We start from the raw sequence: 22,944 nt of genomic DNA on the forward strand, positions 1-22,944 counted from the left end.
ACTTTTAGAATCGCTACTACGGGACGTTTGTTTCACACCATGCTGTCCTAAATTGTTTTATACTTATAATAATCAACCGCAGCGGCGTCTTAATACAGTACCTATATACTATACCTATATATACCTATAGTACTATATAAAGTGTAACACCAAATTTCAATCGTTGCCTAAAAATACTCAGCCGCATACATGTGCATAAGGATAGAGACGTGTGAGGGATGTAACGGGAAAATAAAACGTCATACACCACTTATAAAAGTTGTCTTTGCTGGTATTTCTTTTTACAACGTGCTTGGACATTTTTTCCTGGTAGTTGAATGAACGCCACAAAATGAAAACACAAGAAACAAAATGTCAGCCCTGCTTTAATTTGGGCCAATCCTCAAGCCCATTTATTGAAGCGCCGCTGACGCTGGTGCCCAATCACCACAGAGTGCCCGGAACACAATTTCCGTATTCTTGGCCAATGACAGCGGAGAAAAGGTGGGATTCGGGTAATTTGCTCAGGTTGTGGTTGGCTGTTTTTCTCAGCTTCCTGTCACCAGAGGATGATCCTTCATAACGGAAGCTTCATATTTCAATGAGAAAATAGTGAAATTCGAGACCGAGACGGAACATTTACCTTTGGTAAGTGTTTTGTGAATCTACAGCATGTCATCGATCTCCTACTTGCGGGGAAATTATTTTTTAATGTATTTTTATTCTCGTTATGGGTGACGTTTTCCTTGTCATGAGACACTGACTAAGGAGGAGAAGGCGGGTTGAGTGATGACTAATAACAAAAAGCTGTCGGCATTTAAAGTATCTTACCGCTTTCATATTTGAAATCGGCATGTTTGTCGTAATTCCGTTCAACAATGAACCCCGTTTAATTATGCTTTTGAGTGGTTCGTTTTTTTCCCCGAGTTGTCATTCTGCTCAAGATCCATAGCTCGTCCGCATGATGTGCATTCAATTCGGTTTCTATAGTCATCTTCACCGTGCTGATGTGCTGCCAGAGTACAGTACCAATAGTTTTTTTGCAGCCGAATACCCATTGCTACGAGCACACCTCTAGAACAAGAGTATATTTGTATTATTCTTTTGTAGCTCATTTTAATGTATGATGTGTAACTGGTGTTTGGGGTGTTTAATTCAAACCAGAAATTGAAATGCAAATTTCTCATGCGGTGAATAGTGAAAATATGTTCTCTCCCCAAGATAAAGTGGGAATGAAAAAAACTGATGCCGCTTAATACATCACAGGATGTAATGTCACATTTAATCTCCAGATAACATGGCAATATGACCTCCCACACCCGTGGTGACAAGTATGGTGACAAAGCATGTGAGCTCAAAACCTTTACCTGACTGTCTGCATATGTACACACAATTATGGATTTGTGGGACAATTTCTACAATCTCTGCCAACACAAATAGCAAGCTTGATTCCGTTTTTACCCCTCCGTGAGTCGTCACCTTACCGTGGTGGAGGGGTTTGTGTGTCCCAATGATCCTCGGAGCTAATTTGTCTGGGGCTTTATGCCCCTGGCAGGGTCACCCATGGAAAACAGGTTCTAGGTGAGGGGCCAGACAAAGCACGGCTCAAAGACCCCTTATGATGAGCAAAATATATGGACCAAGGTTTGCCTTGCCCGGACGCGGGTCACCGGGCCCCCCTCTGGAGCCAGGCCTGGAGGTGGTGCTCGTTGGCAAGCGCCTGGTGGCCGGGCCTACACCCATGGGGCCCGGCCGGGCACAGCCCGAAGAGGCAACATGGGTCCCCCTTCCCATGGGCTCACCACCCATGAGAGGGGCCAAAGGGGTCGGGTGCAATGTGAGCTGGGCGGCAGCCAAAGGCGGGGACCCTGGCGGTCCGATCCTCAGCTGCAGAAGCTAGCTCTTGGGACATGGAATGTCACCTCTCTGGCAGGGAAGGAGCCCGAGCTGATGTGTGAGGCAGAGAATTTCAGACTGGATATAGTTGGACTTGCCTCCACACACAGCCTGGGTTCTGGTACCAGTTCTCTCGAGATGGGTTGGACTCTCTTCTCTTCTTCAATGCTCACATGGGCAATGACAGTGAGACCTGGAGGGGCGTGATTGGGAGGAACGGCCCCCCCGATCAGAACTCGAGTGGTGTTTTGTTATTGGACTTCTGTGCTCGCCACGGATTGTCCATAACGAACACCTTGTTCAAACATAAGGGTGTCCATGTGTGCACTTGGCACCAGGACACCCTAGGCCGCAGTTCGATGATCGACTTTGTAGTTGTATCATCGGATTTGCGGCCGCATGTTCTGGACACTCGGGTGAAGAGAGGGGCGGAGCTGTCAACTGATCACCACCTGTTGGTGAGTAGGCTCCGATGGTGGGGGAAGATGCCGGTCCGTCCTGGCAGACCCAAACGTATCGTGAGGGTTTGTTGGGAGCGTCTGGCGGAATCCCCTGTCAGAAGGAGTTTCAACTCCCACCTCCGACAGAGCTTTTCCCATGTCCCGGGGGAGGCGGGAGACATTGAACCCGAATGGACCATGTTCCGTGCCTCTATTGTTGAGGCGGCCAATCTGAGTTGTGGCCGTAAGGTGGTTGGTGCCTGTCGTGGCGGCAACCCCCGTACTCGCTCGTGGACACCAGCAGTAAGGGATGCCGTCAAGCTGAAGAAGGAGTCCTATCGAGCCTTTATGGCCTGTGGGACCCCAGAGGCAGCTGACAGGTATCGACTGGCCAAGCGGAACGCAGCTTCGGTGGTCGCCGAGGCAAAAACCCGAGGGTGGGAAGAGTTTGGTGAGGACATGGAAGCCGACTTCCAGACGGCTTCAAGGAAATTCTGGTCCACCATCCGACGTCTCAGGAGGGAGAAGCAGTGCACCATTAACACTGTGTACAGTGGGGATGGGGCGCTGCTGACTTCGACTCGGGACGTTGTGAACCGGTGGGCAGAGTACTTCGAAGACCTCCTCAACTCTACCAACACGTCTTCCTTGGAGGAAGCAGAGCCTGGGGACTCTGAGGTGGGCTCTCCTATCTCTGTGGCTGAAGTCACCGATGTGGTTAAAAAGCTCCTCGGTGGCAGGGCCCCAGGGGTGGATGAGATCCGCCCGGAGTTCCTCAAGGCTCTGGATATTGTGGGGCTGTCCTGGTTGACACGCCTCTGCAACATCGCGTGGTCAACAGGGAGAGTGCCTCTGGATTGGCAGACCGGGGTGGTAGTCCCTCTTTTTAAAAAGGGGGACCGGAGGGTGTGTTCCAACTACAGAGGGATCACACTCCTCAGCCTCCCTAGTAAGGTCTATTCAGGGGTGCTGAAGAGGAGGGTCCGTCAGGAAGTCGAGCCTCAGATTGAGGAGGAGCAGTGTGGTTTTCGTCCCGGCCGTGGAACAGTGGACCAGCTCTACACCCTTAGCAGGGTCCTTGAGGGTATGTGGGAATTCGCCCAACCAGTCTACATGTGTTTTGTGGACTTGGAGAAGGCGTTTGACCGTGTCCCTCGGGGAGTTCTGTGGGGATTGCTTCGAGAGTATGGGGTACCGAACCCCCTGATACGGGCTGTTCGGTCACTATACCACCGATGTCAGAGTTTGGTTCGCATTGTCGGCAGTAACTCGGAATCGTTTCCAGTGGGGGTAGGACTCCGCCAAGGCTACCCTTTGTCGCCAATTCTGTTCATAACCTTTATGGACAGAATTTCTAGGCGCAGCCGAAGCGTTGAGGGGGTCCGTTTTGGGGGCCTCAGTATTACATCCCTGCTTTTTGCAAATGATGTGGTGCTGTTGGCTCTCCAACTCTCACTGGAGCGTTTCGCAGCCGAGTGTGAAGCGGTTGGGATGAAGATCAGCACCTCCAAATCTGTGCCCCCTCCGGGTCGGGGAGGAGATCTTGCCCCAAGTGGAGGAGTTCAAGTATCTTGGGGTCTTGTTCACGAGTGGGGGCAGGAGGGAGCGGGAGATCGACAGGCGGATCGTTGCAACGTCTGCTGTGATGCGGACGTTGTATCGGTCTGGTGTGGTGAAGAAGGAGCTGAGCCAAAGGGCGAAACTCTCAATTTACCGGTCGATCTACGTTCCAACCCTAATCTATGGTCACGAGCTATGGGTTGTGACCGAAAGAACGAGATCCCGGTTACAAGCGGCCGAAATGAGTTTTCTCCGCAGGGTGTCCGGGCTCTCCCTTAGAGATAAGGTGAGAAGCTCGGTCATCCGGGAGGGGCTCAGAGTCGAGCCGCTTCTCCTCCACATCGAGAGGAGCCAGATGAGGTAGCTTGGGCATCTGATTCGGATGCCTCCTGAGCGCCTCCCTGGTGAGGTGTTCCGGTCATGTCCCACCGGGAGGAGACCCTGAGGAAGACCCAGGACACGCTGGAGAGACTATGTCACCCAGCTTGCCTGGGAACGACTCGGGATCCCCCGGGAAGAGCTGGAAGAAGTAGCTAGGGAGAGAGAAGTCTGGGCTTCCCTGCTAAAGCTGTTGCCCCCGCGACCCGGCCCCGGATAAGCAGTAGATGATGGATGGATTCCGTTTTTAGTAGATGGTCAAAATTGCTAAGTACTTTCTGCCACTTCTAGATTGTGGTGACACCCTAAAAACGGGTGTATTGAACAACAAATGCCCTGCATTCTTTTAGTGAAGACTTTGTGGGTCCACAAGAGCAGGAATACAATAAAATGCGATACATCTTTACTTTCACTCCAGCTGCAGCTCTCACAATGCGCTTTACAGAAAATTGTTTGTTTGTTTGTTTTATTGAGCATATATAGTACACGCAATAACAGAGAAAGGTCAAACAAAATTATAAAAGGAAAATTAGAAATAGTTAAAAGAGAAAAAAAACACACATCACAGTTATATGCTCAAAGGAGTAGGAAGAAGTAAATAACTTATTTAGTCCTACCCCTTATTATGTAACTGAATTGTTCATTTTTCAAAACAAAGAAATGAAAAACTACATATCATTAAATATTTTTACCCTTGTGTATACTATGCTATTCTATTTCTACACCTTTTGGTTTGTATATATATAGTTATTCTTTCTTCTTTTGTATTTCGATTTTCTGATATTCATTATAATTAGCATTCCTTGAATACAATTGTTAAGTTGATCAAAATCCAAAACAAGAACAAACAGTTATATTACTATATTTTATAAGTATATCAAATGTATCTATTTTAATTCAGATTCATGTAGTTATTTTGCACTAATCTTTTGAATTTGTTTTTGAACTCCTCCAACGATTCACTCATTTTCAGATCCGTTTCAAGCTTATTCCATAGATTGACACCAATTACTGATACACACCTTTGCTTAATGTTTGTTCTTGTTCTGGATTTTTTGTATTGATTAGTGCCCCTTAGATGATACCAGCTCTCTCTAATTTCAAAAAGCTGCTGGATATTTTGGCAAAGGAGGTTGTTATGTGCTTTATACATTAATTGAGTAATTTTGTAGTCAACCAGGTCGTAGAATTTCATTGTGTTTAATTTGATGAATATTGGATTTGTGGGTTCTATATATTTCGACCTGTTGATTATTCTGATTGCTTTTTTTTTGTAATTTTAAAACAGGGAGTGTGTTCGTTTTACAGGCTTTTCCCCATATTTCTACACAGTAGGTCAGATATGGTAGTAATAATGAGTAATATAATGTATACAAGGAGCTCTTATTCAACACATCGTTCGTTTTGTGGAGTATCCCGATAGTTTTGGATACTTTTCTTTTTATGTTATCTATGTGTGGCTTCCAGGATAGTTTGGTATCTATTACTAGTCCAAGAAACTTGTATTCATAGACTCGTTCTATTTCAATTGAATTTATCTTTATTTTAATTTGGTCTTTAATTGGTCTTGTGCCAAAAACAACTAGCTTAGTTTTTGTTAGATTTAAAGATAATTTGTTTTTGTCAAACCATTTTTTAAATTTTGTCAATTCGTTTTCTACAATTTTCAGGAGTTGTTTCATATTTTTTCCAGAGCAGTAAAAGGTTGTATCATCAGCGAAAAGGACGCATTTGAATTGTTTTGACACACTACAGATATCATTAATATATAAAATGAACAGTTTTGGTCCAATCACTGACCCCTGAGGCACTCCATGGATAATCTTCAGTAAGTTGGATTTTTTGTTTTTGAACTGCACATACTGATATCTGTTTTCTAAATAACTTGCAATCCATTTATGTGCTGTGCCTCTGATGCCATATCTCTCTAATTTTTTCAATAATATAGCATGGTCTATAGTATCAAAAGCTTTTTTTAGATCTAGAAAAATCCCGACCGTGTATTCTTTATTATCTATATTAGTGGCTATTGCTTCCACAAACTTCACAAAAATTGAACATAAAATAACAATAATACAATGTAACACATAGCATATAAGATTGAGATTCGTGCAATCATAGACTGCCTTTATCCGCAAAGAATGTCATGTGAGTTGGTGGTTGGTGGGTGGAGGTTTATTTGTGGAAACTAGGAATGATCAGTATGTTAGTGAGGGTTTTTGTTTTGTCTGTAGGGTCATTATTTTCACGATTTTCCCAAGTAGCTGGTGATGCAGAGTTTGCTGAATGTGGTGTTTTGTGTCACATGAAGGGTTTAGGACAAAACAATCATGATTCTTTTGTTCCGTCACTTCTTTCACATCCTTTTGTAAGTAATTATATCTTCATATCATAATATTTTATGTTTGTGATCATAACCAGTATGTTGTGGGACATCAGGGTAAAGGATCTTTTGTCCCAGTGCCTTCGGTGACATGGGCACCTATTCAGCACATTACCTGTACTCATACATTCTTTTACCGATTTACTCACCCATCATGACAGAACAGTTTTCACAACTATTGTGTTGAAAGTATAAGCCCCCCTTAAACTTGTTGACCTTGCCAGACTATACTACATATTTTTTTCTGGGGGGGGGGAATAAGAATTCTGACCAAGTGAGACAGTAATGAAATGGAATGAATTTTATTATAATTTTTTTTTTTTTTACAAACAAAAACCTGAAATGTAGCATATGGGAAATGATTCACCTCCTTTTATCTCCAAATTGACTCCAGAGGTTCCCTTATTTCTGAATGAACCAATGTTGACCTAAAAGATTGATGATGATAAATCAAGTCACAGTAATCCAGTCACAGTATAAATGCACCTGTTCTGTGATGGTCTCACAGGTCTGTTAAAAAATATTAGGGGATAGAAAGCATCACAAAGTCCAAGAAATACACCAGGCAGGTGCAGAATAAAGTTGTGGAGAAGTTTAATGTAGGATTAGGATGCACATTTTTTGCAATCTCAGGGAACACAATTCAATCAATCATATTGAAATGGAGTGAGTATCACACCCAAAGTGCAAACCTACCAAGACCTGGCGTGCCACGGCCTAAAGCTAAACTTTTAACACCAATCAGAGATGCAGCCAAGGGTTCCATGACCACTCTGAGTGAACTGCAAAGGTCCACAGCTCAGGTGGGGGGAATGAAAAGTATATTTGGGGGTTTGAGGGAAGAAAAATCATGGGGTTCTTTTTTTTCAATAAAAGTACACAAGTATCAAACTGCACATGCATTACATAATTTTGAGGGTTCATCAATCATCACCTTGATGTCATTATGTCAATTTTCATTTTCATATACATGTGTAAATATGCAAACTGATTTGACAACACTTTCTCGTTTAACCTTCGCAATTTTTTTATCTTATATTTTGTAGCATTCAGTCAAGATGATCCACAGTCTCTTCCTGGTCAACTCCTCAGGAGACATTTTCCTGGAGAAGCACTGGAAGAGTGTGGTGAGCCGTTCTGTGTGCGACTACTTCTTTGAGGCCCAGGAACGTGCCAGTGAGCCGGAGAACGTCCCGCCTGTGATCCCCACTCCTCACCACTACCTTATCAATGTTCTAAGACATCGCATATACTTTGTGGCGGTCATACAGAGTGAGGTGCCGCCACTCTTTGTGATTGAGTTTCTGCACAGAGTCGTCGACACATTTCAGGTTCTCGTTGTGTCTTCACTTTGCCTTTGATTAATTTTTCGTACTGAAGTTCTGTTGTTGTGTTCAACACTGCAAACGTTGTAACCATTAATGTGTGTTGTTTTCAACAGGACTACTTTGGTGTCTGCACAGAGGCTGCCATCAAGGACAATGTGGTCGTGGTCTATGAACTACTTGAGGAGATGTTGGACAACGGCTTTCCCCTGGCCACCGAGTCTAACATCCTCAAAGAGCTTATCAAGCCTCCCACCATTCTCCGCACAATGGTCAACACTATCACAGGTACAATGTGTAGGATTATCTCCAACAATTTTGGTTGGGTGCGAGTTTGGGGTATCTTGGGGAGAAAAGCTTAGTCGGAATTACAGTACTTAGTAGTCATGGTGCTCATAGATTTGCTCAACAATGTAGGTTTCATTTTGTTTCATTGTTTTATTTTTTATTTTTATGTCCATTCTGGAGCTGAAGAACTTTCCACTGGTCAATATTGTTTTGTGTAACCTGGTCCACTTTGATACAGGGCTCCAAACATCTATTTTTATTATTTTTATTTTTTTAACTGGGAACACAGTGACTGCTAACCTGAAACTTTAGGAGCGCGAGAAGCAAGTTTAGGGGTTCACGCTGTTGAATGGACAGGAGCCTGTATGATAATTTGGTCAACAGCAAAAAATACTGAAGTGAATTATAAGGGGGAAAAAAATGAAATCTGCAAATTTCCTGGTTAGGCAGATGCGGGTCGATGAAAAATGTACATGTGGCGCCTCAATCTTTAGGAGCAAAAGGGCACCATTTTGGGGCAGTCTGGAGCCCTGATTTGATCAAATTAGTGTACGTAATATCATTCATCAACAAATAATGCACATCAACGATCAACAATGACCCTTTATACGTCCGTCTGAGTAACCGCACAAACTAATCTTGTTTGACCAATTCCCAGGCAGCACCAATGTGGGTGAACAGCTCCCGACTGGCCAGTTGTCAGTGGTACCATGGCGACGCACTGGCGTCAAATACACCAACAATGAGGCCTATTTCGATGTGGTGGAGGAGATAGACGCCATCATTGATAAATCAGGTAATGCTCTGAGGCTGGTCATGGCTTCTCTAAGCAACCTGTTTGTCATGAAATATAATTGCCCCCCCCCCCCCCCCCCATCAGGTTCCACAATAACGGCGGAAATCCAGGGAGTCATCGATGCCTGCGTCAAACTGACTGGCATGCCTGACCTCACACTGTCATTTATGGTAAGTGGTGTAAAACTGACTCAATAAGTGAAATGGCTTGAGACAGATTTGATGGAAACATATACTAGCAGAAAATAACGGTGCTACGTCATTTAAGTTGGTGGTTTCCGATGATACTGGTTTACAAGGTTCCAAACTGCACACAATTAACTAATTTGTGGACCGGCATGAAAAATACGTTGTTAGGTCGCACAAGAAGGCACGCCTAGTTGCAGTCATACAGTTTTACGTTTATGGCATAGTGTTAATGTTAAATGTTTTTATACAAAATTTTACATTACTAGAGATACACGATGGGGTGTTTAACTTGCGTACCTATTTGGCTTATTTTGCTGACACAGGAACAGAACTATGTCATAAATGCAGCGGAACTTCACTATACACAGAATACAAGTTGAGGACATACTGTAAATAACCTGAACCGGGTTGGAAACATGCTAGCCATGTACAGCATTGTCTGAGCTCTCCTCACAATGTCCACTTAGATTTGAAAAATCAGCCTTGAAAATGAATTTTTTTTTTCTCATGTCCGACTAAAAAAATGTTCAGGACAATATTTCTTGCCAGCAACTAGTATCGATAGTATAGTTATTTTTTTTTTTTTTTAATGCCGCTAATGAAGTAAAAATGTTCAGGCATCCTTTTTAAGAACAATTATCTTTCCTTTGTCAGGAGTATTGAACATTTGCATTTACACCCACATCCACACCGTCACTGCCCGCAAACAAGTCAGGCGAGTGTACCAAGACACCATTAGAGACTCGCTTTATTTAATGTATTTTATTCAATTGATTCCCCTGGGATGTAAAAATAATTCATTTGCGACTTTATGAAATTACTTCACACTTGACCTTTAAGTCGTAAATGTAGGTCATTGCTCGTCCTTCAAATAGGGTTTTACAGGCCCTGACGGCAATTCAGGGCCTGCAAAACAAGTTCTGCTACAATCTTACCATCTATCTGAACAGAGTAGCCAATCCAATATGGTCTAAATCTGCTACGTTAGAGGAATGTCAGTCATTGCATATGGTGACCAGCGGAGTCTTGTGGAGGTTTCCCTAATTTAAATCAATGACGACTCAACCCAAATCAGGCCAACTAATAATATTTAATATTAGTCTCCTTTTGTACTTTTGTTTCCTTCTGTGTCACTTCCTTGTGGGGTTATTTGCATACATTCTGGCCATCTGCACATGGTTTCATGTGTTTTGTGAATTTAAACATAGCCTTTTGTGTCACTTGAAATGTATATGGATAACAGATGGATGGATTGGATATTGGCATTAAATCCGAATAGGGCACTTGGACTTGCAGGCTCTTAATCGCGCCTCAAAAGGGAGACGAGTGGAAGGAAATGTTTTCGACCGATGAGCTCGATGCTAGTTATGAGGTCTAAAAAGCCTCCAATAGACCATATCCCACTGAGAAGCGAACATTTCGGATTGCGAAGGTGGTAGATAGAATCTTTTGTCACGGTTTGTTCATGTTCGCCAGCAGTTTTTCTTCCGACAAGAAAAAAACCATGAAAACGTCCCTTTCTTCTCTGTTGTCTCAGAATCCTCGGCTGCTGGATGATGTCAGTTTTCATCCATGTGTTCGATTCAAGCGCTGGGAGGCTGAGCGGATCCTCTCCTTCATCCCTCCCGATGGAAACTTCCGGCTACTTTCCTATCATGTCAGCTCTCAGAAGTTGGTGTTTTGATACTCTCTGTTCATATCACAAAGTAGTAGCGAGACCTCAAGTACCGTGGTCCTTGATTTATGGTCTTCCCATCATATAACGTTTCACGGTTACAAATGGCACACAGTGAACACGTTTGCCAGTGGAGTAAATGTATGTTGCCACGGGGGCACATGATGACATACTCAGTTACTGCCGTGCTGACTGGTTTTTATTTGGTTGTCTCATGTTTTCGGCCTCAAAGAGTTTTCCAATCAAGTATATCCTGTAATTATGACTTTGCGATTGTATTATGCTCCTTTCACATACAAATGTGGGTGACATACCAAACACATCAAATGAGTGGCTTCATGTTTTTGCCTTTTTAGCCTGGTGGCAATTCCAGTGTACGTCAAGCACAACATTACTTTCCGTGAAGGAAGCTCCCAAGGGCGATTTGACTTGACACTTGGCCCCAAGCAGACCATGGGCAAGGCTGTGGAGTCGGTCCTAGTCAGCAGTCAGCTTCCTCGGGGAGTTCTCAACGCCAATCTTAACCCCTCCCAGGGAACATACACCTTTGACCCAGTCACAAAGGTATGAACCGTAACTATCACTATGTAGTGTACTCTTGTATGGAAAGGGATAGCTGAGACCGTATATCAATGCTTACCATTCGTGTTGCTACATGGACGTTCGGGTGTGTGTTTTGGTCAGTTGTTGACCTGGGATGTTGGCAAGATCAACCCCCAGAAGCTTCCCAGCTTGAAAGGGACCATGAGTCTGCAGGTGGGAGCCTCCAAGCCTGATGAGAACCCTACCATCAACATCCAGTTCAAAATCCAACAGATGGCCATCTCAGGTTCACTCACACAAACGCACACATACAAATGCACACGCATGCCACACAACATGGACATATTCCCTACGTGTGCAATGAACACAATTTCAGTTTAAGCCTCCACTTAAGCATGCAGCCTTTTTGTCACAAAGCTTCCTCAGCTGACACCCTCCTGGTTCGAAATGTTTGGACTGCTGCATAGCATCCACTGGGTGGCGCCAAAGTAATTATTCATTTTAAATGATTTGTACATCATTACATCCATTTTAATACAAACGATTGCTCTGCAAACCCTGTTTATTAGATTTTATGTGTATTTAAACCTGACTGAAACTCGTTAACATATTTTGTTTCGGTTTCTCCATTTGTAACTGCCATTAAAATGAGGCAGTGGACCACAGTGCAATGAAAAAGCATATATTGATCGACAGCAATTTTTTTACTTACTCTTAATTTTTCTCTAACACATCAGGTATCTGAGAGATTTTCTTTATTTGTTTTTAAGTTTGACCTGCAATAGCTTGCGCAACCCAGATTTTTACCATGCGTTGTAATTTATAGCCATGACGTTTCCGAAAAAGAATCCACCTGTTGCGGAACCTAAGCCTTAATTCATAAATACAAAAATATATAGTTTTTATTTATGTCATATGTTGTTGTTATTATTATTATTAAAGCCTCATTTGCTGGAGAAAGAAAATGGGGGCAGATTCAGGTTTAGAGCAAAAAAATGTCATCTCTCATTAAAAAAAAATAGTAAGTTTGACTCCTTCTCAAGTTCTTTTTTTCCCCCGCAGTTTCCCCACTTTATAGCTGAACATCATCCAACAAATGTAAATATCACACAGAGAACCCAAGTAAAAATATGATGCCATTTTTAAATGGTGATTGTATTTATTAAATGAAAAAAACTATTCAAAGCCAACCCTATATGATCAAATAGTCTCCCACCCTTTTTAAATCATGAATTAACTGTAGATTTTGAAAAACTGAGTTCATTTTCACTGAGCGCACCCAAGTCTGTATACCGTCAAGCAAGAAATCACTCGACTCAAACCTGTCTGACATAATGATGTTGGCCAAAGGTTCTCATAAATCTAACGCATTGCCATGAGGCAGAGATATTCAACAACAGATGAAAATAAAGTACCGTATTGGCCCGAATATAAGACGGTTTTTTTTTGCATTGAAATAAGTGCGTCCCTCTGTCTTGGAACGACATCTATTTTTGGGACTGGGACGGAAAGGGCAAGAATTTTTCTTTTCAAAAGGACGGACGAAGCAAAGACTGAAGTGGGTTTTTGTCTATACTTTAATCGCCGCTAACTGGCTTAAGTGTGTGGTGTGGCGAGGCAAAATAGCAAGGCCAGAGTGTGACCGAATACTGTATTTTATTAATAGGTTATTAACAGCACACAACCTTTCCCATCTCAACTGTATTTTTATCCTAACACTGCCACCTAGTGTACACTCAGAACTTAATAAAGTACCGGTACATACGGTCACCCATATCACTAACAATCAATCCAGCCGGTGAAAAAAGCTGGCTGTGTTGCATGTCAATCACAGCAGCTCTTCAACCGAGTGTGGCGTGGTCAAAATCCGCACCTGAACCCAATTGAAACGCTGAGACGTGACTTAAAACGGATATTCATGCATGAAAACCCTCCAGTGTTAGTGAATTTCAACAAATCTGCTGGGATGAGTCGAAATTTCTCGACAGAGGTGTGAAAGACTCATTGCCAATTATAGAAAATGCAGGCATTGCTGCTGAGAGTGGCCCAACGAGTTATTTAATTTCAGCAGCAATTGTCTTTTTTTCTCTGTGTGCGTGTCTGTGTTTTCTCACACACACACACAAACAAATCGCTATTTTAAAACTGCATTTTATGTTTACTGGAGTTATCTTTTGTCTGCTTTTTCTGCTTATGGGAAGCCAAAAACGATGGACAGATTTTTGATGTTCGTATTTGTTTGATAATCTTGAATATTAAAGTGAGGGAACTGTGCAATAATTTAAAAAAAATTGAGAATGGGACGATTACTGTCTCATGGCACTGTATGTCTTGCCAAGATTTTTGTACTATATCGACACGTCATATTAATGAAAGCATATGCTTCTGTTTGAACAGGGCTGAAGGTGAACCGCCTGGACATGTACGGGGAGAAGTATAAACCTTTCAAAGGCATCAAGTACATGACCAAGGCTGGCAAATTCCAGGTCCGGACATAAGAACACCACTTCTTCTCTAAATGGACCAAACATCCTTGGAATTGTGAGGAGGGTTATGATGTGATTTTTGTGTGTGTGTGTGTGGGGGGGGGTCTTTTTGTGTGTGGGGGTGCATGTTTACATACATCACAGGATTTAACCCCACAATTTGAGGACTCATTGGAGCAACAAATTACCAAGAAGTCATCAAATGCTTGAACCCAGTGGAAACAACCTAAGCTTTTGTGAATATCCAAGGTGATCCAAATACTAATAATGTACTCCTATAACCTTATATTTCTTGATCATTTCAGTCATTCCAAGCTACCAGAGCAATGGTAACTTAGGTGCTGTTAAATCCAGATGAAAGTAACTCAAATTTTATGATCCCTTACAATTTATAAATAATTACTGAATGCATCGTTTTATTTGTTTCCCTGAAATCCTGGCTGCTACTGTCTTGCTATACCGTTTTGTTTCCTGTATTTATATATCATCCTCCCCCGTTCAGCTTATGTGCTTTGCTTTGCAATTTGTATTTGTTTTCGCTAGAATATACACTGGCATAAGAGTATACAATAAGCTGTTCACAGTCGAGCACTTTCACTTCTGCTGGAGCAAAATTGAATGAAGTTGGTGCGGTGTCACTGTCTCCTGTCTAGAACACTCTTTCCACCGTGGTGTTTCTGCAATATTATAAAGTATACATTCACTTATTTTATTCTCAGGTCCTGCAGAGATGATGCATGAGGGCATGTGCGCACTGTTTGAATGTATCACGTTTAAATAATTTAAGTTAACCGGACGGTAGATATAATTGTTTGGTCATCTGTACAATATTTTCCTCTTCTCAAGAAAGAACAGGATGATTCAAAAATTGACTTATTAAATATGTACTCGGCCCCCCTGAATATGCGCTCAAACACATTAGTTTAACAATTTGTGTTGTACTACCTACCCATATTTATTTGTAATCTTCCTGAGAGCAACATAGTGCTCATTATAAATGAGTCAATCCACATATTTGTTTAGTTTCTTGAGAAAATGTGTTTTTAGTGGCATGCGTTCTACAAAATACTCCTTCAAACTTGGGCTTATTTGTATATTTTAAAAAAAAAAGAGAGAGACAAAAAAGTCAGGGTGAGGGAGGTCACGGGTAAAAGTTCCCTATTGACAGGATTGTAAAAATGGGAACCAGTTGGAGATGCTCGTGTGCTTGCTGGCCATCCAGAACCCCAGGTGAAGTGCAGCAGAACCATTTGCGTGCCTCTCACTCTATCATCTCTTTTTGCTTGCCTCTATGTGTGTGATCTGCTTCTATGTGTGGTTTGCATCACTCAGTAACATTGAAATGCATGTTTATTTTCCCCGAGCAAAAATGTGTACTTACTCATTAAAGTTCAGAAAAGTGAAATGTTACATTTAAAACTATTATTCACAAAAATTAAACCGTAGGCGAGTCTAATTGTCTTCAGCATTGTATAAATTGTTCTTGGATTCAATTATAAGTGGACACAAAATGGATTTTGAAAATGTCCCGTTCATTTATATCGAGTACTGTCATCGCGCCTCATTGTCACCAGGGCAACTGAGACGAAATCGGTCCACCATCAGCAGTGATGGCGCTATACCAGCGCTAGAGGGTGCTGTAACCCCGTCAGAAATCTGCGTGGCCCCAATTAAGTCCTTCAAGCATTTGATTTGATCGTCTAAAATAGACGTACTTTCGAAATTCTTTCTCAGCCCCGTTATGTATTGGTCAAGCACCCCTTTAGCCCCGGGAGAGAAATAATCCTGGAGCCGTGCCTCTCGACCATTATATTCTGTTTCAGTGCTCGAAGCAGCTTGTGGTTGCTGTTTGAATTGTGGGACCCCCCCAAAAAAACTGTTCTCTGGTGGGTTGGACGACAAGAACAAATGGAAGGCTCACGTTTTTTGCCTGCTTTTTTGTTTGTGTTGCAAAGTTGTGGTATTAAAGATTTGATCTGCTACTTTCCTTCTGGTATTTCTCGTCGTAAACTTTTGGAATCACTATGTATGTCTCTCAAACCCAAAAACACATGGCTTTTAATAGTTTATGTAATTTAATGACATCAGTGGGCATGCATGTTACCTTTGAAAAATCACACATAAGCTGAATGTGACTTTTTTCACAAATAATATGAAATGACCATATATTTTTTTAAGCCCTCTTCTATTTTAAGGGATGGCTAATTATCCTGACTCTTTTGTTTTTTAATTGGTTGTAGTTGGGCTGGCTGAAATTTGTCAAACGCAGGAGCGTCTACTTCACCTCCGCTAGCAGCAGCAATAGTCCTACAGAAATAACACTAATGGCGCAACAGGCAAAGTACAAATCAAAACCAAGTGGCATTCATGTGCAATCTCCTAACTTGCTAATGTTACAGTGGCTCACAATTTTATGAATGTTTTATTATAGTGTACCTCTTCGGGATAAAACTAACATCTCATTTTTTTGATGAACACTTTGCCCTATTATACTACTGTTTTTTAATGTCGGCCATTATGATTTTATTTGGAGAGGTCAGCATTTTTGAGGGGTATTTGTTTTATAAATGTTTGTGCACCTTTATAAATATAACACAAGCCAGTTACATATTGTTTAATCTCATAATTACTTTTACTTTTTTTTATGTAATCTGGAATTTATTAAATGGTTTAGCAGGGTCACGTTGAGAGGTTTCCCAATATTCCACTCCCCAAGCTCCCTCAAAAAGCCAATCCTCTTACATATTAAAAAAATATATATACAGCTGACTGACATGACGGCATCACATCTTGTCCTCCCTCATCTGGATGAACTCCAGCCCATAATTTACTGATGACTTCAAGCCTGCTAAAGATGACCCCTTTCTCTCCCTGGACGCCCCCCCCCTCCCCACGCCCTCCCAGTGGTTCACTTAGCGACTTATTTTTTTACCCTCGTTTGTCACCTCGGTGTCGACTATTTCCAAGTTTTTGACGAGCTTTTACACGCACGTTTTGACCCAGAAACCTACTTTAACTTCTCCTTGACTTACTTTTTTGCTCGAGTTCTTGTATTTTTTCCTCATTCCGGAAAGCTGCAAGTGAAATTTCTACAAACACAATTACGCTGTTCTTCACGCCAGGTAATTATTATTTCGTTTATGTAGTAAAATTGAGCATGTTTTTATCCTCGGGCTACATTCACGTGAGTGACACGTTATATGGTATTTACGTTTTTTGTCATTTCCCATCCACAGAAATGTTGAAGGTTGTAAAGTAATGTTTAATCCTCTGTTTTTAAATTTACGTTATGACGAGTAATACGATGCCATGTCGAAGAATACCCTTAATTGATTTGGCCCATTTACCTTGGACACGTGCGCGTTTTAGTATCTCAATGTGTGCGAATTCACACCCGCTGAAAGTGCCCATTTTGTCACAAAGCGCAATTAGCCCACACGTAACACTAATGGGTGTGTATTGCGAATGCTAATGCGAGGAGATAACAGGGACTATCTTAATGTAACTCGAAGGACACTGTTATTGATATCTGATTGCTTTGATAGGGCACGTGTCACCCGGGGGTAAATTCTGCCACGTGAACACGACCTTGTTCCAAATTAATGTTTGGACACCTAAATGGCTGACTGGTGGTGCAGCGCCTTAAATTGAGTTTTAAGGTCTTTTTGTACTTGTTGGTTTAATATAACAAATGTTACCAGAATGGATGATATTTCATCCTCCATCTTGTGCTGTCTTCACTAAGTCCCTATTTTCTTCATGTTGTTACATAGCTCCCATCTCACTTTTTTTTTGTTGTAAAAAAGGGTTTTGTTAAGTCAAAAAGAAAGCTTACGAGCTCATTCTCTAATGATGCCATATTACAGCATTGTTACTTTTCTGCCACAAACTACCTTCTCAGCTGGCTATGTCTGCAGAAACCCCCCGTTTAACACTGGGGAATCATTTTGGATCCAACGAAAAGCTTTAAACATATGCAAACTCATTAAATCACTATTTTTAAAGCATACCTTCGGTTCTGTTTTCACTCGCTCGCACACTTCTCCAAATAAGACCCAAAGTAGTCTTGCTTCAAGCTTCTTTTGCACACTCTCACCTCAGGCCTGGTACAAAACCGACACATGAAACAAAACCATTTGTTCTGTCTCACTAAAATCTGCTACCTTAACGCTATCATATAATGCAAAAAAAAAAAACCAAACAAACCCCAAAACACTTTCACCAGCTAGCAATATAGCATACGTCACTGTAATTATGTACCTGTCATCAACTGCGTCTGTAACACACATATGGAGCAGCAACACCGACTGACAAAGCATTAACTTACATTTTACAGCACATTGTGGTACTACACTGAAGGTGCGCAACTCCAAATTAACACTTGCCAATATACTGTAAAAATAAAATATGTAAAATAAAATATGATATTTTTCCATGGGTGGTCATTAGAATGGGTTGCTGGTTGGCTTCCCGTCCACTTAAATGTAGCATGGCATCAACCACCCAATCACCAACTGCTTAAGTCAAAACAACAAGCAGCCCTCTTTGTAACTTAACGTTAAATATTAGTTACGTTGCATGCATGTAGCGTTTTAAAGAGCAAACAAGATAAATACATCAATGGATCCCACTTAGGGCCAGTTTAGCCAGGCAAGACCTGAGCCAAGATTTGATCCCCAAACCTTGAAGCTGTGAGGGAAAAGTGCTATTCAGTTGGGGATTGCATGTTCTCCCCAGGCTGGCTGGTTTTCTCCGGGTACTCCGGTTTCCTCCCACATTCCAAAAACATGCATGGCAGGCTGATTGAACACTCTAAATTGTCCCTCGGTGTGAGTGCGAGTGTTGATGGTTGTCCGTTTGTGTGTGCCCCGCGATTGTCTGGCAACCAGTTCAGGGTGTCCCCCGCCTACTGCCCGAAGACGGTTGGGATAGGCTCCAGCACCCTTATGTGGATAAAGCGGATTGGAAAATTGATGGATGGATGGATGTGGGGGATAGTTTTAGGTTTAAATTTTACATGTTAATTTTATATGCAAATTACAACGCTATCTGGGTCAGTATGTGAAAAGTAGGCCCCAAATAGTTGAATGAACCTTTACCAGACACTTCATTATATACGTCTTGATAGTATGAGCTTGAGCCTCCTTGAACAACTTTGAACTGTCCTTGAGTCATATTGCACACGAGAATCATCAAATCAAAGATTTTGGTTCATATTGATACAAATGGGCCCTATGATTTGGATGGCAACCAGTCCAAATTGTACTCCGCTTCTCACTTGTCAGCTGGGATAGGCTCCAGCTCACCCGTGAGCCTCCAAAAATCAAATGTTGCAATTGTATATATGCAGTCGGTGCGGATTTGAAGGCTGCATATCGAGTTGAAGGTGATCCGAGCTTGACCGCTTGTGCATTATCCTGCGTCATACAAGGTCATCAATACAAATTTGAGGTTTTTACCTTCTACTCTAAATACTGGAACGTGTGACCATGAGACAAAGAGGACAGTGTGCAGCATCGGCACATCATCCCCGCCTCCATTCTTTCAAGTGGGGGAATTTGGATATTGTCCATGAGGGGTTCGTGGTTAAACATAGCAGCTTCCCAAAGAATATAGGTGGAACCTATCAGACTATGAGCCAAATAGTGACAATTGTGCTAAGAAAGCAGAATGTCTGAATAAACACTTCAACGTAAGTTGTCTTTATTGTCATTTAAAGTTGTAACTCGCGTGTGCTGTACTGAAGGAGATAGTTTCAGATATGCCCGAACTAGCTTGTCTTCCACTGAGTTCCACGTTGGTAGAAACTGATTATTTTCATCTAGTTATCCAGATTTATCAAAGTGTCGCTGAGTGTTTGTGAAATGTCCGTTTGTAGCACGGTGTGCAAAAAAAAAAAAGAAGTGTAAAATACTATTCTACAGCAATTTTTAAAAAACTTTTCTTCAGTGTTGTTTCCCTTATATCTTTTGTCTAGGCTGGTCCAGGCATAAGCATCCATCCACAAGTTTTTCTGCCCAAACTCTGGTGGACCACCAACCATTCCTCCGGGTAGCAAGAAAACATTCCACAGGTTCATCTGGATGACCTGTAAACTTTATATGACAAACACACATATTTTAAAATGAAACCACGTGGAGCATTTTGAAATTGGCTGTTTTTGATCAATTTTTTTCCAAAGCGAAGCAGTGTTAAAATCCTACAAAATCCTGACACGGTGTCAGAAATAATGCCAAAGCCGAGGGCAGAATCCAGTCCACCTTCTCAGGATGTCAACGCTTTTTTCAGCAGCGAAGTTCCTAACCATCCTGCTCATAGAAAATCATTAGCCAATACGTCCCCGCTGAGCATGTACATCGAGAGTGAGCATCACCAAGCGGGCCTCTTCTCCCTGTCTCCCACTGACACCCGATTGGATGCCACTTTCGATCCCCAAAAGAAGAGGAGGAAGAAATGTGGCACCTGCGCTCCGTGCCTTCGCAAAGAGAACTGCGGTACCTGTGTTAACTGCCTGAACCGCAAGACGGGTAAGCAGATCTGCAAGCTGCGCAAATGTGAAGAGCTGAAAAAAAGACGAGACACCTGGGAGGTGAGTGGGCATCTAAAACACTTTTTTTTTTCAAATAGCAGAACAGATTGGATGTTTGGTGCATTTGATGTTATGACATGATTTATGAGTGTCAAAAGATGGGAGAATGGAGTGTTGAGTGATCTCTTCCGGATTCTCAGGCTACGTTCACCCTGCACAGCATGATGCTCATTTCGGATTGTTTGCTATATTCGATCTTTTAATTTCGTTCGCATCGTGGCTTCTTATATAAACAGAATGTGTCTGTGAAGTGACATTACAGTCACATGGCGGGACTATGGAAGTCAATATGGCCCCCCGCGTGGAGGTCTCAATGGCTGGGCACTTTGCGTTTGAATTGACCTGCGATTATGATCAACATCACAACTGAACATAGGCCCGCTACTCTTAATTACAAATGTCTTACTATGTCATCCTTTGAAAATCGGTGGCTCACTACCCACACTTCCTTTTCCAGTACATATTATATTTGGCAGCTCCTTTCTGTCGGTCTAACTCACTCAACTGTGGGTTTAACTTTTCCATTCAATGCAAATCCACGTCACTTAAAAAACTACAGCTAAAAAGTGTTTCTACCAATTTAAACTTCGATATGTGATTAAAAACCTGGGTTGACTCAATGTTTTCACAATGTATGTTATGCTGTAATAGTTCTAGCCACCTATTCTGAGTCCATTTTCTTCACAGCTCCAATTACCAGGGTCCTGTGAATAGTGTGTGCGTGTGTGTGTGTGTGTGTATCTGTGTGTGCATAGTTGAGGAGCTGTGCAGGCAACCGCACAGGAGAATTCCTGTATTTGCCTCTGCTTTGTCCTTTGACCTCCTAGCCTTCAACTGAGGGTGGGGGTTAACCTTAGGCTATTTTGTGTTTGTATGTGTGTGTGTGTGTGTGTGTGTGTGGGTGGGTGAAGAAAGAGTGCACATTTACAAGTGTGCAGTGCGCGCGCGTGGCTAAATGTGTTTGTATGTGCATCGGGGTTTGAAAAGGCGGGGGATGGGTTTCCAAGTCAAGAGGGAGGAAGATGCAACCAACAGTCAGCAGTTAGGGAGAACAGGAAAAACTTGACCAGGCCACTCAACTCATGATATAAAAACGGATGCTGACAGCCAAACAAATGAGTCATATTTTTAATCAGTTTACATTGCAAGATCATCATAAGCTGTGATGAAACATTGAGAATGTTTTATTATGTACACTGCAATAAATAGAAATTAAAGGTTGAGAGGTTGTGTGTCTAAAATACACGCATGAAGAATTGAGATCAATATTCAACCCAACTTGATGTGGCAAGTTCATCTGGAAAAGTTTACTTCTCTGATTGAAAAAAAAGAAGGAAAAAAAAGCAAGATCACTATTTGCTGAAATAGTCATCAACATAATTAATTTGATCATCGATTAGTTGTCGATTAATCGTTGCAACTCTACAGTGTTTCACGACCCAGTTGAATGAATATACTTGTGTGCATGCAATATTTTATGATGTAAAATGGATAATGATCAGAGACTGTTAATAGAGGTCATCGAGGCAGGGCGAACTTGTCATGGTTGAGGATCACTTCACGTTTCAAAGACAGGGCGCGTGGTTTGTTGTGCCACAAACAGGAAATAAGGGTTCTCATCAGCGCTGCTCAGACCTGCCCTGTCTTGTTTTGCTGCCTGGGTGTTTCACGCAACCCCCCTCAAGGGTTTCCTGCAAAATGGTTGTTTGTTCACCGAAATTTGCTCGTCATACTTTCACCTTCCGAATATTAAATGTGAGAGGACAGAGTGGTTCTCAAAATGTGAGCATTTGTCCCCAGTCGCTCGGCCCTGGAGCACGAGAAGTAAAAAGGCATATCGAAAGGAGTGCTCCACATTGTGACCATTGTCTTTCCTGAGGTTCTCTTGTCGTTGGGTAATAGAAGTTTACTGCCTGCACATTTCTGAACCCCTGACCTCGAAAAGAACTTTAGCCCATTCCAGTTAGACATTTCTCACTCTTGATATTACATCAGCCGCTGATTCCTGCTGTGTGTACTCACTGTCAATAAGTGAATGAAAGCTCAATCAAGATTGTACGCATTACACATGCAGAAGATATCATCACCTTTTGACAAGTTTTTTTTTAAACATAACATTCATAACGTTCTCGCAACGTTCAGCCATGCAATGGGTGCGTTTCTCTTGTTGTTGTTGCGCGAATGATATTGATCTATCAATACCAGTCCCCCACAGTCCCGCCCTCTCTTCCTTCTGACCTCCATATGGATGCAGTAAGCAAGCACTCATCGCCTAGCAACCACATCGTGCATCTGCTGCAGCTTTCCTCTCCAAACATCATTTGCATTGAACGTGCTAAACTGCGGCGCAGGCTACCACTCTCCCCCAGCATGTCGTCATTCACTCTCATGGGTGCAAACCAATGAAATCATTTGAAT

The 22,944-nt window shown here is 42.2% G+C and overlaps 2 protein-coding genes across 3 annotated transcripts in view; both read left to right on the forward strand.

Moving 5' to 3' along the window:
- The first annotated feature begins 498 nt into the window (after nucleotides 1-498).
- Nucleotides 499-15,797, forward strand: ap3m2 (adaptor related protein complex 3 subunit mu 2). Of its 2 annotated transcripts, none has more exons than XM_052067019.1 (9): nucleotides 499-627; nucleotides 7,683-7,967; nucleotides 8,078-8,249; nucleotides 8,908-9,045; nucleotides 9,130-9,215; nucleotides 10,771-10,904; nucleotides 11,265-11,472; nucleotides 11,593-11,737; nucleotides 13,849-15,797. In XM_052067019.1, exons 2-9 carry the CDS (start codon nucleotides 7,695-7,697, stop codon nucleotides 13,947-13,949), a joined length of 1,257 nt encoding a protein of 418 aa, XP_051922979.1. In that variant the 5' UTR covers nucleotides 499-627; nucleotides 7,683-7,694; the 3' UTR covers nucleotides 13,950-15,797. The 2 variants fall into 2 exon arrangements, with proteins under 2 accessions (XP_051922979.1, XP_051922978.1); XM_052067018.1 differs by lacking the exon at nucleotides 499-627 and adding an exon at nucleotides 689-801.
- Nucleotides 15,798-16,872: 1,075 nt separating this feature from the next.
- Nucleotides 16,873-22,944, forward strand: part of tet3 (tet methylcytosine dioxygenase 3) — a 45,332-nt gene continuing 39,260 nt past the window's right edge. Inside the window, exons 1-2 of the mRNA XM_052066935.1 lie at nucleotides 16,873-17,059; nucleotides 19,915-20,526. Of these exons, the coding sequence (XP_051922895.1) occupies nucleotides 20,167-20,526 (360 nt within the window). The 5' untranslated portion in view covers nucleotides 16,873-17,059; nucleotides 19,915-20,166. The remainder of the gene's footprint in view (nucleotides 17,060-19,914; nucleotides 20,527-22,944) is intronic.

This window comes from Hippocampus zosterae, chromosome 6, assembly GCF_025434085.1.
Source record: "Hippocampus zosterae strain Florida chromosome 6, ASM2543408v3, whole genome shotgun sequence".
In the NCBI taxonomy this organism is placed as follows: domain Eukaryota; kingdom Metazoa; phylum Chordata; class Actinopteri; order Syngnathiformes; family Syngnathidae; genus Hippocampus; species Hippocampus zosterae.